The sequence below is a fragment of the Siphateles boraxobius genome, unplaced genomic scaffold, assembly GCF_051911475.1.
Source record: "Siphateles boraxobius isolate OS27281-9 unplaced genomic scaffold, OSU_SipBor_1 84, whole genome shotgun sequence".
NCBI lineage: Eukaryota > Metazoa > Chordata > Actinopteri > Cypriniformes > Leuciscidae > Siphateles > Siphateles boraxobius.
Window position 1 is genome coordinate 2,469,725 of NW_027509213.1, and position 18,914 is coordinate 2,488,638.

The window sequence follows — 18,914 nt, forward strand, 5'->3', positions numbered from 1 at the left end:
GAGAGAGAGAGAGAGAGAGAGAGAGAGAGAGAGAGAGAGTGTGCAAGAGTAATCCATGTGTCTTCTTTTAGCAACATTAATCTGAAGTTAAATCTGCCTCCTCGTAGGTTTAGTTTAAGACTCAGTTTAGTGCTGGAGTAGCTCTAGTCTTCCTCCAGGAAATCAGCTTATTCAATTCTGGACTAGACTAAGTCCAGGACTATTTAAAACCATGAGAGAGAAAGCTGATTTCTGTTAATCTGGTTTAAAAGGTTATTTTATTCTAGGACTAAACTTAATCTCTGTCTGGGAAACCGCCCCATTAAAATGTAATAAAATATAATTATTTTTATTGAAATTAATGTTTTTTTTGGTTTTAGTTAACGATAATAATTCATTCTAATTCCTGTGGTTTTGCTCAGATCGGGAAGAGTGGGAACATTCCAGCGGGAACTACGGTTGACACCAGCATCACGCATCCGTTCGAGTTTGATTTCTACCTGTGCAGTCATGCAGGTATTCAGGTAAGCGCACAGACTTGGTGCAAACATTCATGGTTGTGTGCTTGTGAATGTGGTTTGATCTCCTGCTGTCCCGGTATCAGGGCACCAGCCGGCCCTCACACTACTACGTCCTGTGGGACGACAATCGCTTCACGGCTGACGAGCTGCAGATCCTCACGTACCAGCTGTGCCACACGTATGTGCGCTGTACCCGCTCCGTGTCCATTCCAGCGCCTGCGTACTACGCCCGGCTCGTGGCTTTCCGAGCACGCTACCATCTGGTGGATAAGGAGCATGACAGGTGAGGGCAGATGAGCATCTGTAGCTTTGATGCCGTTAAACTGCATTAGAAATGCATTTCATTTGGGTGGAGCCTCAAAAGTGACGCATGTGTTCATAATTTCTTTGTATGTCAGGCTGGCCAGAAATAATGTTGGCACAGTTTGTCATGTTTCATGTTACACATAAAACAATCGACTCCAAGCACAACTATGCAATATGCTTACAAAATCTTTAATAATATTCTAATAAAGGGTGAAGATGTCAATTTTCCTATAAGCAGGACATCACTTTTGCCCACTACTGTACAAATATTTGAAAAAATAGTCTATATTTAATGTTTCATCACATATTTTCAGTATTAAATTAATAATTGTTTAAATCAACATTTCTCTCACTTTACATGGCGTTATGCATTTATTTTATTTATTGAGCTCTTTACAATTAATTCTGTGATTGCCTTTTCTAAAAGGATGCATGTTTTACAAAAATATATATATTTTTTGGAATAGCCTTTGATTCTAGAACTGGCCTACATGAATGACTACATGCTTAAAGTTTATTTATATAGCACATTTCATACACAATGGTAATTAAAAGCTCTTTACATAAAAAGGATAAAACATGCATAATAAATAAATACAATTTAAAATGTATTAATTACAAATAATAAGAGAAGAATGCATAAATAAGATAATATGGTTAATAAATAAGATAAAACAGTTTTTAAATACTTCTTATTCTTGTCTCCTTTGCATTATTTTTTAGATAAAAAAAGACATGATACTGTGAAATATTGTTACAATTTCAAATAACTGTTCCCTATCTGAATATATTGTAAAATGTAATATATTCCTGTGATCAAAGCTTAATTTTCAGCATCATTCTTCAGTGTCACATGATCCTTCAGAAATCATTCGAATATGATGATTTGCTGCTCAAGAAACTTTCCTGATTATTATCATCAATGTTGAAAACAGTTGTTGCTGCTTCATATTTCTGTGGAAATCTGACTCTTTAATGAATACAACGTTCAAAAGAACAACACTCATTTGAGATAGAAATCTTTTTTTAACATTATAGGCCTTTACTGTTTCTAATTTTGACAGTAAAAGTAAGTAGGTTTTTGCCTCATTCTCAGTTGTGAAATCTTCCTCTATCTCTTCTCTCGTCTGTAGCGGGGAGGGCAGCCACGTCTCCGGGCAGAGCAACGGCCGGGATCCCCAAGCGCTGGCCAAAGCGGTGCAGATTCACCACGACACCCTGAGGACCATGTACTTTGCCTGAGCCAAGCTTCCCTGCCACACCTCCTCAGGCCGGAGGGCTTCGGACCGACACACACTCCTCGAGCCAGTTCACCTGGTGCTACCAGTGCAGTGAAGCCCACAGAGCTGAACATGGAGTCTCACTCTTTGCGTTTTGTTGAGTCTGGCTGAACTATGCTCTTTTTTTATTTAATTGTGTATTATTGTATACTACCTTCGCACTCCCACATGTACGTATGTATGCAATACGGAGGGAAGGAACGCAGACGAACTTGTCGTTTTGTACGTCACCACAAAGCTGCCTCTTAACCTGTCCGTCTGGGCGATGCCAGAGTTCAAACGCCCTAAGTGGAGGAATTGTTACTTCCATTGGCATTATTTTTATTGTTGTGAGATTTTCTTTTAAAATGTTTATTTTTTTGAAAGACATGGTACATTAGCACTTAGTTTTAGTTGTAAAGCACCGCGAGTCCAGCGTTCACGTGTTGTCTGTGAAGCAGAAGTGATCAACTGTAGCAGATGCAGGTGTCTCTCCGGCGGTGTCCGCTTATCGGATTTAGACTCGCCTCGTTAGTTAAAGAGTGGCTGTATTAGCGTAACGATAGATGGACCACTGCAAATGCACTCTCACATCAGCATAACACCCAAACCAGCATTATGCACCAGCCTAACATGATGCCAACCGTTCAAAAGAGCCCTCGTCTGTAAGATGTGCGTTTTTCTGCACTTGATTCCTCTTTGCTCTTCTGGAAGAGTTTGATTTTGCTCAGTTTTTTTCACTTCCAGTGCACATAAATCTTCTTGAACTTACAGGAATAGTTCACCTAACAATGACAATTTTTTCCATCATTTACTCACCCTCGAGTCAAACCCTGGATTATTTCCATTCTTCCATGAAACACAGTACGTGCTCTTTTTAATACAACACTAGTAGAGGGTGATTTATACGGTAAAGGACAAAAAGCACCATTCAAGTATCATAAAACTAGTCTGCATGACTTGCATGCTATAGTCCAGGTGTTCTGAAGTCATATTTTAGTTATGCGTAAGAAAAAAAACCAGATTGAAATTATTAATCACTGTTTTTCAACTTTTGTTCCTGAGTTTCATGTGGCCATTTAAAACGTGACTGCAAGTGAGATTTGAGAGCTACAAATGAAGACGTTAGTCGGTTAATAATTAATTATTTTGTCTGTTTCTCACATACATCTACCATGTGAATTCAGAAGACTTGGAATACAGTACACAAATCGTATGGATACAGTATCTCACGAAAGTCAGTCCACCCCTCACATATCAGCAAACATTTTAGTATATCTTCTCAAGGGACAATACTATAGAAATGAAACTTGGATATATTTGAGAGTAGTCAATGTGCTGCTTGTAAAGCAGTTGATATTTACTGTCCTCTGAAAATAACTCAACATACAGCCATTATTGTCAAAATATGTCAGAACTGTGCTCAAAGTGTCAATATTTTGTGTGAGCACCATTGTTATCTAGCACTGCCTTAATCCTCCTAGGCATGGAGTTCACCAGAGATGCACAGGTTATTGCTGGGATCCTCTTCCACTCCTCGATAATGACATCATGATCACGGAGCTGCTGGATGTTAGTCACATGGTGTCTCTCCACCTTCAGCTTGAGGATCACCACAGCTGCTCAATAGGGTTCAGGTCTGGAGACATACTTGGTCACTCCATCACATTCAGCTTCAGCTTCCTCAGCAAGTAAGTTGTCATCTTGGCGGTGTGTTTGGTGTCGTTATCATGCCGTTCGGCACAGTTTCTGAAGGGAGTGCATCAGGTTCTGCTTCTGAATGTCTCAGTACATGTATGAATCCATGTTTCCCTCAATGAAGCGCAGCTCCCCAGTACCAGCAGCCCCAGACCATGATGCCACCACCACCATGCTCGACTGTAGGCAGGGGCGACACTAAGGGGGGAAAGTTAGGACGATCCTAAGGGCCCACACACTTTTGGGGCCCCCAGAGATCAATTTTATTAATGGAATGGGTGCGGTAGGGGGCCCAACCTCATATTCTTTCATAGGGCCCAAAATTTCTAGTGGCGCCCCTGTTTGTAGGCAAGACACAATGTTCTTGGTACTCCTCACCAGGGCGTCACCACACATGCTGGACACAATCTGATCTCATCAGGCCACAGGACATAGTTCCAGTAATTCATGCTCTTGGACAGGTTCCATTCAGCAAACTGTTTGCGGACTTTCTTGTGATCCGGCTTCGGAAGATGCAAACCAGCTTGTTGCAGTGTGTGGCGCGTGGTCTGAGCACTGACAAGCTGACCTTCCACTTCTGCAACCTCTAAAGCAATGCCGGCACGATCATGCGTCTGTGTTTTGAAGCCAGCGTCTGCACCTGACGCACAGCACGAGGACTCAACTTCTTTGATTGACCCTCGCGAGGCCTGTTACGAGTGGAACCCGTTTTGGAAAACCTCTGCATGACCCAGGCCTGTAGTATAAGGGCGTTTTCAATCTTCTTATAGCCTAAGCCATCTTTGTGGAGAGCAACAATTCTAATTCTCAAATCTTTAGAGAGTTCTTTGCCATGAGGTGCCAAGTTGAACATCCAGTGGTCAGTATGAGAAAATTGTACTCAAAGGACACATTTTAACTGCTCTAATACAGAGATACACAAATTTGTATGGTCCTGTCAAGCAGACAAAAACATGAAAATGATGAATAAGACGTGGCTTTACATGGTTAAACGACATATTATCACTTGTTTGGTACTCATTTTCGTTGCCAGCTATTTTGACAATAATGGCTGTATTTTCAGTTATTTTCAGAGGACAGTAAATATAAACTGCTATACAAGCAGCACATTGACTACTCTAAAATATATCCAAGTTTCATTTCTATAGTATTGTCCCTTGAGAAGATATACTAAAATGTTTGTTGAACTGTGAGGGGTGGACTCACTTTTGTGAGATACTGTATGTGTGTGTATTTTATATATATTTATATATATATATATATATATATATATATATATATATATATATATATATATATATCACACAGTAGTCAACATTCAAAGTGGATCAAAACCTTTCATCAAAGTTATACATGAATTTTGAACAATACCGTTCTTGTCTTAGGACAACTTTGATTAACTTTTTTAATCCACTTCAAATGTTGACTACTGTATATGCATGTATGTGTGTGTTCATATATATATATATATACGTATACAGTATACACACACACACACACACACACACACACACACAACCACAGACTAACCCTGTTATAATGTAAATAATAAGGGTTTGGTATGACACGCTTGTGTACATGTTTATTGTTGGGTGAACTTTTCCTTTAAAACGTTTCTTCCACTGACCTCTGTTAACAAAGCAATACAAGCTCACCGAGTTCAGTCAGATAGAAAAACACACGGCACGTTTAAGATGCTAGAAGAGAATGAGATGAGTTTGTATCCACCAAGAAATCGAACAATGCAGGAATACCTGTTTGTATATAGTGACCCACTGCTCTCGTGAAGGCTGGTGGGTCACATGACCACACACTCCCACCCGCCATAGTCGGTAACACTGCCACAATCCCTACCCAGCAAGCACATTAAACTCATTCACACACAACACACTTGCCAGTATCATTGCACCTTTTACCCTCGCCTGATGCCCGTTGGTGCAGTGAGCATGCAGGTAAACGCAGGTTAGGGGAACATCATGCCATGTAATCATGTCATATGGTGGATGTATGAAATGTATGTTTAATCTGAGTTTGTGTTGTAACCGGAGCCTTTTAGTAATTATCGTGCCCGTACTAACATTTGATGCCATACTTTCTCACCTGTTGTGAAAGGAATAGTTCGGCCTAAAATGAAAAATCTGTCATTACTCACACTTATGTCATTCCAAATCTAGATACTTGCATTTTTTCCATGGCTCCGTATAAGAACAGATCATAGGGTGAATAAATTATGACAGAATTTACATTTTTCGGTGAACTGTCTCTTTAAGGAGACCTAAAAAGTGGCATAGAGTCTCCACAAGGTGGCGTTGTTGGAAGACGCCTTAAAGCACCTAAAATTGTGTTGAAAAAGGGATTTTTAGATGACCATGTTTTATTTTTAACTCATGTTTATGAAATGTATACAAAGACATGCCTTTATATATTAGGTTTTACCAACCCAACGAGGTGATTTTTATTGATCCCCCACTGTATAAAGTTGATCTGGTCTGTCCTAGACTAAATATTCTGATGCAGTACTTGACTCTCAAAAGCCACAGACACCTTGTGGGTGAAGAACAAGATTGAGGTGTGTAACGGCATAATTGGAGAGTGAACTTCACCCGACCTCAATGTCTAAGCAATATTAAGCCATTGATAAAGAACAGTCCGTATCATAGCACTTCCCAATAGATTCAGTGAATGGAGACATAAAATCAAGTCATTTTGGCTCTGTATGTAATAGTGAGAAGACTTTGTTCAGGATGCTTATTTTTTAAAGAAAATAAAAGTTGTTTTTTACTAAACACTGTGTTGAGGTGTGTATCAGATGTGAGGTCTTCTGGGGATTGAACTACACAATAGCATGTCAATAATATTTACTGCTTTTTTCAGTCTTCCCCATCACTGGCTGAATCCTGGGCTCAGCATTTGTAATTCATGTTTATTGAAATAGCATGCATTTGCAGGCGACTTTACTTCCAAAATGTGATATTTCCAAGAAAAACCAAGATATTCATTGGGGTAAAAAACAAGTTTTTAAATTTTGATAAATGATGACGGTGACAAAGTATTTCTTAGGAATAACATGCATAAATGAATCATGCTCCAAAAGACAGAGAACGTGAATGTGGTCAAATTTGATTTCATATTGACTTTAATAATTGTCGTTTTTGCATCCTTTTCCAACCAGAACTAAGTACAACCATATTAATTAACATCATAATTCATGTTATCAGTATTTTGATTCAAGAGAATTCATAGTAAAATGAGTCAGTAGATGGATATGGATAGATTTTTACAATTTTTTAATGAATGAGGCCTAATAAGTTGTTTGCACAAGCTAATGATAATGTAGGCAATGATGATAGATAGATAGATAGATAGATAGATAGATAGATAGATAGATAGATAGATAGATAGATAGATAGATAGATAGATAGATAGATTTTAACAAGTTGAATGAGGCCTAATGAGTTCGCACAAGCATTATGATGATGATGATGATGATGATGGTCACTCGGAGACTGCCTCAAACCCCGCCCCTTCCCTCGCGGACTCGCGCTTCCCCTCGCAGCCAATCAGCGCGCGGCTCTCGCGCCAGGTCCGTGCGTCGCGCTCGCGGACCATCAGACGCTCCATATTTAGCCGTAGCGAGTCTCGCAGAGGCTGTCCAGAGAAATTCTGAGAGAGAGTTCAACTCTCAACTTATTTAATGTCATCACTGGCGTAAAACGAAAGGAATATACGCTTTTGGAAGGCCGCTAGCTTCAACCGTGGAAGCCAGTGATGATCGGGTACTTTAAGCTAAGAGAAGACGGCGTTTGACGGGATTTTTTCTCCTCTCAGATGGGAATGTAGCTTAGCTGGTTAGCCTGGCCACTAGCAGTAGCAGGCTAGCGCTGTCGAAGAGAGGAGGCGACATAAGTGGACTTTTACTCGCTATAACGTCATAACACCTCAACAAACCGCCTCAGTCTTTCCAAAGACGCGTTTCTGAAGGCGTCGCGGTCACAGAAACAGCGATTCGGGACTGTATTTGAGCAGGCTGAGGGGAACTTTTCGTTTTAGCTGTCTAGCTAGCTGGCCGTAACGTCAATCTGTCAACCGAACCTGAAATCCCGAACAGATTGTTCGAGCCAGGTTCTGTGGCACCGAACCTCTCTCCTCTCTCTCGGCCTCCGTTGATATACGAGCTTCTGAGGAAGGTTGATTAGGAGCTCGAAACACGGAAGGAGACGCTCGCATTGGTTTAACGGAACCGGTTCGGGGGGCCGTCGGGATCCAAGAAGAGTTTCTGAAGTTCGTCTACTGCGAGCCGGGGACGGAACCGGACAGAGACCTCATGAATGGAAATCGGAACTACAGGTGTGTATGATGTGGGGTCTTTTGCGCACATCTGGATGTTTACAACGTCATGACGATGGCTTGAAGGGAACTTTGACTAGTTAACCTTATATATATATATGTGTGTGTGTGTGTGTGTGTGTGTGTGTGTGTGTGTGTGTGTGTGCTGAGCATCGTTATGGTTGAGCAGGTGTCTGTAGTGTTTTGACAGTTCTTGTGACAGTATGAACTTATTCATTGAGACGTCTACAAGAAAATTATTATTTTTAGAAGTCGTTGTGTGTGTGTCGTTCATGACATTAACTATGAATGGGCCATTAACAAATAAAGATTGAAAAAAGGTGTTTTTCAAAAAAATCTTTACAAAACTGATTTAATGCATAAGTCATGAATTTATCAAATTATTTTAAAAGTAAAGAATGCACTTGGACACAAAAATATGCACGTCGTATCATTGACCCGAATGTGTTTGACTGATGATTGACAGTTACTTGATGGTCGAAATGATTAATAAATTGGTCTAGGTCATTTGCTGTGAATGTGAATGATTTTAAATAACAACACATTTTTCCAAATATTTAGAGACTCTCTTAAACCAGGGGTAAGACTGATTGGCTTGACTAGTGTTTTTACTTTTAACCTAACACAAGAAGCTAATTAATGTACTTTTTATTAAATGGCCATTGTTTCTCAAATAAATGTTAATTAAGTACTATAGCTTTGACGGCCATTTAGAGAAAAAAAAAATTACTTTGCGACCAAATTAACTGCAAAGCAACTGTGCACAATTATAATATCATGACTCATAACAACAATGCTACTACTTCAATTATCTTATGAATTTTTATCAGCATTTTTTTTTGTACTAATTAACTTATTATATTAGTTATATCGTTTTTGTTTTAATTTGTATGACCTAATGAACATTTTGCCATAATTGTGTAAAAAAGCTATACAAAATAAATTTAATTGAATAAGGTTGTCAGACACTTAATACTATTGGTCATAAAAAGCCAGTATGGGTCATTTTCTACTTTTAAGTGTTCTAAAAAGATTTCCCACTTATCGAGTTCTCGTTAGATCCTAAGATTCTTCTATTGAAAAACAATATTACTGAGTAGTGTGTGTAGTGTGGTTTAGATCATAGCAATTATCTCATTGTGCCTCATCGTGGGCATTTTAAAGGCTGACTATGAGAGTATGAGTCATTTTGTGATGTGAAGAAGTTCTGCTCAGACATGATGTAACGAGCTGTAAGAGGGTTGGAGTCAGGTCAGGTGAGTGACCTTTCGTAGCCTCACTGACCACAAGGTCAGAAGTTCATTACTGGCAGAGTAACATTTCCCTACCAGCAACATTTCCCTTTTTAAGGCACGTATTCCTGTTTGCTTGGCTGTTTTCTGGAATGATACTTGTTCTGTGTTGACTAAGTCTATATGTCAGAAGTCTGCTTTGGCTCCGGTGGTCCCCATTGTCTCGTCACCTGTGAAATACCCCCATGTTAAGGGGCTTTGTGAGCTTGAGCATTGGATTTTCCCTTGGTTGGGCGATGTCTACTAATTGGGGGGAAGGGGGGGGGGGTTAATTTAAAATCAATAAAAAAAGTAATTGATTTTGACATGCTCTACTGCAGCTGACCACTAAGGAGCGAATGTACAGTGACATAACTGCCGGATTCAAACTGTCCTTATTCAGTGTTTTAACCACATAATGTTTATTTTAGGTTTCAGACATTTAAATGAATATAATTTTTAGCAAAGCAATACATTTATAGTTTGTAAAATACACACTGGTGTCTATGGAAGCAGCAATAACAATCCATTCGAATATTTTTGCCGATGTGTTTTATTCATATCAGATGCACAGTCTAAATAACTATAAAGTTTACTCTGTTCATCTCTCAGTTCACCGGCCACTTACTTTCATTTATTTCCGGAGAAACTGATGAATTCACCTGATGTTATAAATCCAACAGACAGCAGGGCTCCAGACTAACTTTTCCACTGGTTGCACTTGTGCTACCAACTTTCTCAGTTGGTCGCACCAGCATATGATTTGGTCGCACCTTTTTTTTTTTTTTTGCTACATGCCATGGGATTAATTAATGCATGCTGATGAATAGTGGTTTTAATGGACCAAGGCTAGCAAAGGCTTTCTGGGTTGCAGCAGAAATACCTGTAATATATTAATTATCATTGCCAAATTTCAGGATTTTCATGGATTTTGGACAGTAATTTTAATCTGTAATTTTAAGCATTTTATATTTGAATTATATACAGTCTATCTATTTACATTTGAATAATATTCTATCTATCTATCTATCTATCTATCTATCTATCTATCTATCTATCTGTCTATTATCATCTTTCTATCTTTTAAAAATCATTGAACATTCAAATTTTTGCATTACATTTTAAAATATTAGAGTATTATAATAAACTGATACAGATTTTTCGTTAACAAAGTTTATAGTTGTGACAAAAAGCAGAAATCTCACACTCCTTACCTTCTGCATTTTATAATAATTTTCTTTTCCTCTGTCGAGCGATCATGAGAGTAATCACTCGACAGAGGAAAATATAACCGCTGAAAAGACGTAGGAGGAAGGGGCTCTGTGTTTCGTGAGACCATTTTTATAGCCTTAATTCGTGAATTCTTAATTGGCGCGTTTCACCATCAGTGTGCAATGCGCGTGACGTCTACGTTCGTCAATAAATAAACTGCACGTGTCTTGCGGAAGAACATTGTAGACGGAACTTCTCTCCGTTAATGTCTATGGCGAGTCACGCAGGCACTGGGCTACTCCGCAGCCGAGAAGACCCCGGGATAAAATAGTCTGAATATAAACACTTATTATAGGTGTACCGTAGTGATTCAGGACAAGTCAAAAACACTGTTTGGAAATGGATTCATGATGTAGCCTACTCGTTCATTTTGAACATAAGTTACGGACTGCAGCAGCTGATACAACGGCGTTCTGTTGCTCAAGTGTCCACTCGCACAAATGCGACCACATTACATTTTAACTCGCACATTCTCAAAAAATGGTTGCATATGCGACCAATTTGGTCGCAGTCTGGAACCCTGGACAGGAATCTCTGAACTGCGTCCCAAACAAACATGACAGCGCCCATCTCACGTTACAGATCAAGATCATTTATAAAGGTTTTTAAACGACAAAATAACTCGCGCGTATTTTAGAATCGGACTAGAAGCTAGTTGATAACATGGTAAGCAGTTGTTAATATTTAGAAATAAAAGCGCTACAACTGTCATACAGCGCTAGGGGAGGGGGGAACCGCGATGCCGGCTCAACATCGTGATGTCTGTCAGCCAACCCGACGGTCGATGGCATCGTCCATCAGCCCAACCCTATTAGAACACATTCATTGGTTCTATAGACTTATGAGCCAGAGAAACAAGTGCACTGTCATCTTTAGGATATTGTCTTTGAACTTCAGTTTTTGCGGTCGCTCTATATCTCTATGGCATCACTGTCGAAGAGTTATTAGCTGGTGAATGAATCTACTTATTGTAGAGTTAACGAAAGTTATCACAAGCAATGTAATGTTTAAAGCAGATGTCTTAAAAAATGTCAGTAGACCGGGAAGATTTTAAAACGGGCAGTTCATTCATAAATACGCAAGATCGCTGTAGAAATACAAACCGGACGACAAAAGACAACAAGCACAGCGCTGCAAAGGGGCGTGGCTACATAAGCTCTATACTGATGGTGAGAAATCATGCTTTTCAAGATTGTATAAAAAAAATAGTGGTTTGTGCAACATAATTGGCAGCCTAAAAAATGCATGATTGTTTTCCTGTGAAGTCTGTGCATCGTTGCTGGTGGGAACTACGCGTCCAGTGACCGTGAGGAGACCTAACCGGTGCGGTTTTATTAGGTTTGATGCTTAATATGGCATGGCTCGAGGTGGTAATCATACCAGATGTTTCCTGCTGCCAGCGTGTAAAGGGCCACTGCCGAGGGGAAGCCCCGGTCGTGTCTCATTTCGAGGTAATGCTACAGGTGGGTGGGTACAGGACAAAATGATGTTTTCCCGCACAGGATGCATAACCATTTATTCGAACTTTTATGAGAACATGATGTCACGATTGCTTCAGCGCTTAATGATTAAAGTCTCTGGCTTTTCCCACTGGTTTGCGCGGTTGTGCCCCAGAGCGCTGTATTGAGTTTTGATTGTCCCTGTTTGTTTGATGCCAGTGCCAAAGCAGGGGAAGAGTTACGTCCTTCGCTCTTCATCTCATTCTGAGAGTGTTCAACAATAGCCCCTTTCTCTCCTCCAATCACCTTAAGCGGATGACATACTATGGGTGGTTTCTATGGTGAGTGCAGTTTGACTTGCACTGGTATTGTGGATGAGGGTGGCAGACTGCTAGTAAAGTGAAGGTTATTTTGGGTGATGGTAAAATAGTCCGGGTGTTGCCTGTCACTGTCAAGATCTATTTGCTTTGACATGACTTAAAAAGAGTGATTTTGAACCATAATTTCAACCTAGTTTCACTGTCATTGTACACTGAATGTTTTAAGATCCAGTCAGCATTGAATCAAAGACTGAACCCATTTAAGGCAATTTTGTGTAGGATTTATTTTAAAACAATTTTCAGTCTGAAATGGCTAGCTTTGAATTCAACATGAAATTTTGGAGTTAGAGTGAAATAGTGTTTTTTTGTAAAACTTACCCCAATAATTTCTGTTTTGTTTACCACATCGAAAAGTGTAGCTAATTGCATTATGGATCATTTATGTAAAACACAGTTAAACTTCTAGATGACAATAATCAAAGCAAGTTTTAAATGTTCCTCTAAATTAACATTTAGTTATCATTTCTTAAAAGTAACTTAATATTCAAACAGGCATCTTGCATTTATTATTTTACTTTTTTATTAATAATAAAAAATATTTTTTATTTAATATTTATTACTCTAAATTTATTATTTTACTCATTCTATGCAGTATTATGAGCTGTTCACCTTCAGAAGTTATTGATGAATGATTGAAATGTTATTGTGGAAAGAAGCATAAATAAGACAATAAATACATTATGGTTATTAATTTGTTATTGCTCTGTTTATGCTTTCGGTTATCTCTGAATTAGGGCTGCTCTATTATGGAAAAAATCATAATCATATTGAAAAAATGAAAAATCATATTGAAATCACGATTATGTAACACGATTATTTTACACGACTTTGGGAACGTGTTGCATTTATTAAAAGACACCTTTCAACAACTCTTAAAAAAAATCTAAATGTGAACATTTATTGTACTTTTTGAACTATTAAACAGACCTGCAAACTCACAAGTGGTGAAAAAGGTGACATGTTTACAAATTAATTTGTTGTAGGGGTCACCAGGGCGTTTTTTGCCTTTATAAAGGAAAATTTATTAAACCTTACTAAATATATGTGTTATGTCAAATTCTTACATTTGGTCAAATTCAGTTGTAATAAAAAGGGCTGGTATCCATTCAATTAATTTACACTGCAAAATTACAACTGTAAAAATATTATGAGATTAAAACAAATAATAAAATAAAAAATAAAATCAATGATACCTTTAAACAATAGGTGGCGACAAGTGAACGTCTTAATAAATGAATCATTGAGTCATTCATTAAAACGATTCGTTCAAAATAATGAATCATTCAGTAACAAAACACAGCGCTTAGTGATGCTTTTCTTTTGTAACTATTTTCGTCTGTGAAATAGAACAAAACCAGTCAATATTGCGTCTAAAATGTAAGTTACTACATATAAATTAGGCTACTTGTTTATGAAACTATAAATTCAATGTAACATTTGCAATCGTGATATAGAACAGCCCTTAGTCGTGTTATGTTACTTAACTACATATGTTAAAAAAAACTCAACATTTCTACCTCAGTATGTTTCTTCTGTGAGTTTTTGTGTGAGCTGTTAGGCTCATTTGTTTTTGATTTCTCCACTAATGTCCCTTTCACAAATAGACAGGCAGCGTAGCTTCCAGAAACTATCCATTACCAATCTCAGTTTACACTGACTGTATAAGATCAAAACCATCTCGCGTTTCGATCGGTCGGGCAAGTAAAACTCTTTTACTTGAAACTTAAAAATCCCCTTTTCCCGGACAAGCAGACAAGTGTTGATGTCGCTCCCTGTGTTCATTCTCGATTTGTTTCGTGCTGTAAAGCGGAACAGATGATCAGGTCATGTGCGCTCGCGCTGCCGTTCGCTTTAACTGAGGCGCTACAGTGATCGAGCAGAGATCTGCGACAGCTCGAGATACATCTATGGTCTCTCTCCAGTCTATATTAAATTAGCCAATTGTTATTGTCAAGTTTATTCTGCTTGCAGTTTATGACTGTATAGGCTGAGAGAGTTTATGGCTTCGGGAGAGAACACAGGACAAAATAATCGTTTTTAGTCGATTGTACTATTTTGGAGATCGTTGGGAGCCAAAATCGAAATCGAAATTCGATTAATTGCACAACCCTACTCTGAATATTGGTCATTAAGCCATGAAAAATGATCAGTACATCTAATTTTTAGGAAATGCAATAGCCAAATAAAGAGCACTTAAAATCATTGAATATGGAGGATATTGCTTGATTTAATATTGCCCAGCCCTGTTCACCACGTGCACTGCACAGTCACTATGACCCATCACAGCTCAAGAATGTGATCCCTTTCATTTTCAGTACTGAGACACAGCAACACATTGTCTTCCGCAGCACGGGTGAATATGCTGCTTGAAAATGTGTAAGCCATAAATTGTCTAAAGTAAAAAAGGTGGAGGAGGTTTTCGGACCCTCTGGAGTGGGATGTCGGCCTGGGGAATGTTTTCATGGTAGTTACATCTGGCTTAGCAATCGCTCTGTGTACATGGGGCCCTGTTTGACTTTTTGGCCCTTTTTTTCTTTGAAGGTTAGTTGGGGGAAGGCAAAGGGGATCTGTGGAGGGAATTTAAACTATGAGAGGTAGACACGGGGGAAAGAGCTTGACCTATAGGTTACGTCTCCGAGTCCCTCTCTAAACTATGACTTTTCGCTTTTAATTGCAACTTTTCTGCTTGCTTAGTTTTCTCACTTTGCTCGTAACAAATTAGCCTGTTAACTACACAGAGCTCCTTTCACCTAGGCTAGCTGTGGTGGAATCTCAACCCAGAATGGATCTTATTCATCAGCCACACTCAGGGTTCAGGCTGTTTTCCTCTGCCATGTAGGCCTACCTCGGCAAAAGCCAACCTCTGTCCCTGCAGACCCCGGACCCCCTTCATATACTGGAGCTTAAAGTACCCTAGATGTTGGCTTATGAGTCTGTTTTTGTGTGTGAACCAAATCATTTGTAAAGCAGTCGGAGCAGTTACTGAGTTCATTGGACTTGCTTGCTGAACTGCAGGTTATTGCCTTCATCTTTTTGATTTAAAATAGCTGTTATTGTGTTATGTGATGCTTAAATCAGTGTAGTAAGTCTCTATGAAATCCGTTTCCCAAATAGGGATGCTAACCGATGACCGTTTGACCGATGGTTGACCGTCTCAACGTTAACGGATCAAAGTTGTCGGTAGTCGGTAAAAAAAAAAAAAAAGTGATCTCTAAATTAGGCTATTATAGACAGTGGACTAAACGCTACTACAGTTAGCCATCTCATTCCAAGATATTTTTGTGTGAAATGAATAGTGGTCGACCGATATGGGTTTTTTGATGGCCGATGCCGATATCTTAGAGAGCAGGGTGGCCGATGGCCGATATAACGCCGATATTTATATTTATATATCAAAAAAAAAAAAAAAAAAAAACCTTTTTAGATGGCCCTATACTTTAGATGGCAACTTCTTGAATCTGCAATCCTATTACAGTATTTTTCACAAATAAAGTAATTGTTTAAAAATATATGAATATGTGAATAAAAAGGAAGTAAACACTGTAACAGGGAACTCAGTAATCTGGTAATTAATCAGTAATCACTGATAATCATATTTTTTTCACTTTGACTTTTGACAAGGTAACGCTAATTTTACATACAGCTCACAGTGAAAACGACATGAATATGACACAGTGGGCAACTGGATATAGCACACCATGTTTTAAAATGAAGGATTTAAAGTTTTTCGATCACGTCTCTCTCCTGTGAAGCTGATCTTCTGTTCACATTCACTCACTGCGCACGGACCGTCACTCGCAGGAACACGTTTATGCAGGCTACAAATGCACACTTCACAAGATATCACTGCTGGATTCGATTAAATCTGCAAGGTTTGTGAAATTAAATGTTTATTAGATATTCATAGATTTGTTTAAATTATGTAGATGCGCATTTGCTGAATGTTGACGGTAAATGAGAAAGTATTCTAGCCTGATTGCTTGCCTAATAATATAAAAGAAAACGCATTACTTTTTCGCATACCATTTACTTTCTTTGATTATCGGTTCTGTCTAACAAAGTATTCGATATGACTGACAGAGAGGCGGAGAATGTGAGTGAGCGCTGTGTGATCAGATTCAGGCGCTGCCGTTCTCTTCTCAGGTGCTGGTGTTCTCAGCGCTGCCCGTCAAAATAAAAGTCAGCAGCGCCGTCAAAATAAAAGTCCCGCTTCCAACACATTGGCCAATCAGAAAAACTTATTGGCTGATGCCGATATTTAAAAAAAGCCAAATATCGGCCGATATATCGGTCGACCACTAGAAGTGAACAAATCCCTCGCACTCAATTTTTCATAACTCGCCTGTTTGTCTTAATAAACCAATAAAAACATTTGGCGCGAGGTCACAGCGTTTCGGTTCGCGCGCTCACAAGGTCTGCAAAAAATAAAGGCTACAGGCTAAAACACTCGAGGTTAGAGCGAGGGCAGACGACAGGATGAAGCGTGCAAAGAAACGTAGTGTGTGGGACCATTTCACCAAAAAGAATGACACAGAAAGTTGCAACTTGTGTGATACAGTGCTTAAATACAGTAGTAATACTGTAGAAATACATTACATCTACATTTCAGTGGTAACTGAATATTTTATTGTTATAAGGTGATGATGATCATCATCTTTCTTTATTATTGTTAGCACTACCTCAAACTAAAGCGGCGTCTCTTCGGAGCTGTCATTTTCTTAAATGAGCCGCGCCAATGTTTCAAATGAGCTTCTGACGCTAGACTAACGATTGAAAAAAAGTGACGTGAGTGGAAGTGCGGCGCCGGGGCAGTGTGTGTGTGTGTGTGTGTGTGTGTGTGTGTGTGTGAGAGCGGGAGGCAGAGAGAGATGCGACAGAGTTGAGAAATTGCAGACGCTGCTCGAAATGGCTGTTATTTCAAATAGCGTAGCATATTTTAAACTAATCGGTTAACCGGTTTCAATCGGCTAATGAGGCTTGGTGGTTGGTCAAGAAAATTTTTAGTTTTCGCCATCCCTATTCCCAAATTCTTTTTTTCTCAATTCTGTATTATTGATTAAATAAATTGTATTAATCAAAACGCATGCCTAATCAATTGAGTATTTTATACTATTTTCTTCATACTTTAAACTATATCAATTTAATGTGTTGTCTGCGTTCATGCGTTTATCGTTTAAAAATGGTAGTAGTCAAATTAGTTAATTACTTTACCAATTTAATCAAACATTGCATAGGCTACCTTTGATTTATTAATCCAAAGTTTGCCAAATTCTGTGACATTGCACAGCTGTGCAGTTCAGAAAAACCCTGGCAAAATGTTCTGACCTTGTCCTAATCTCTGGATTACTGTATCTTTCAAAGGTTACATCTTTACCCTAGCAAGTGTTGAGAGCTGTTAGCTGACAGTTAATCTGTCGACCGGTTTGCCAACTGGACACACGTGAAGACATACACACTTCCCATCGTGTTCTGTCACTCGGTGCGTCTGAACCCGGTGCCGTGACTGACGCCATTGTGTCCTGCCGCTGAGCACTCGGCCTTTTCCCACAACCCAAGCCTCTGTGGATTAGGGCCACAACAGCTGTATTGTGTGTGTGTCTGTGTGTGTGTGTTTCTGTAGTTTGCTAAAGAGGTAGAGAGCTCAGAATACAGTAGTGCATTTATCACTGGACATCTGGAAACTGACCTGGTTGGCTAGTCAGCAGTTAGTGTCGTGTAGTTGTGAATTTCTGCTGGCAACCTTTGCTCAGCCTTTATTTTTTTTTCAAAACCAAAGCAAAACAGTTCAGATTTCTCATTATTGGGGTTAGTGTTTTTTTTTGTATTTATATACTATTTTAGTATTCATGAATTATTTTAATTAGTTATTATTTTAAAAGAATCAGTTTTATTTTTTAGTTATTTCACTTTGTGCTTTTGTCATTTTTATTTGGTAAATATATATACATGCGTAGCTTTCATATATTTTTAGTAGTAACTTGACAGATTTATTTAAATTCCACAAAAAAAAAATTTTCCACTCAAGATTTATTTATTTTTCATTTTGTTGTGACAATTTTGCTTTGGTTAATGCTTGAAACTTCTTTAATAAGGGTGCATTTGAGGCTTATACAAATAACCAATATTTTAACACCGTGATCAGCTAATATTAATACGAATTCTGTTACTTTTAATGAACATTTAATCAAAAAGATTCACCAATGGTATCATTGAATAGTTATGCATGGAAACACTGTCAGATTATTATAGAGCGGTGCTCTGAATCTGAATTGATCAAAGAATGCGTGTTACAGAATTGGATTTAATAGGATAATATTGTGTTTTTTTTTTTTCCATAATCTTGCTTTAATTCCATAATGATTTTATTTTCAGCGAATTTTTTTTGCTAAAGTTTTGCCTTGAGCTCACAGCTGATTCGTCTGGCTATTGGACGTTGAGATGA

At 38.6% G+C, this 18,914-nt stretch overlaps 2 protein-coding genes across 4 annotated transcripts in view; both read left to right on the forward strand.

Moving 5' to 3' along the window:
- Positions 1–3,209, forward strand: part of ago1 (argonaute RISC component 1) — a 31,365-nt gene extending 28,156 nt beyond the window's left edge. For both annotated transcript variants that reach the window (XM_077221587.1, XM_077221588.1), the window contains exons 17-19: positions 402–503; positions 584–783; positions 1,940–3,209. In XM_077221587.1, the coding sequence (XP_077077702.1) occupies positions 402–503; positions 584–783; positions 1,940–2,048 (411 nt within the window). In that variant the 3' untranslated portion in view covers positions 2,049–3,209. The remainder of the gene's footprint in view (positions 1–401; positions 504–583; positions 784–1,939) is intronic.
- A 4,106-nt stretch (positions 3,210–7,315) lies between these two features.
- The window catches only part of ago3a (argonaute RISC catalytic component 3a), a 41,293-nt gene continuing 29,694 nt past the window's right edge, over positions 7,316–18,914 (forward strand). The window contains exon 1 of one of the 2 annotated variants that reach the window (XM_077221530.1): positions 7,316–8,110. In XM_077221530.1, the coding sequence (XP_077077645.1) occupies positions 8,092–8,110 (19 nt within the window). In that variant the 5' untranslated portion in view covers positions 7,316–8,091. The remainder of the gene's footprint in view (positions 8,111–18,914) is intronic. The other variant, XM_077221529.1, reaches the window with a different exon arrangement.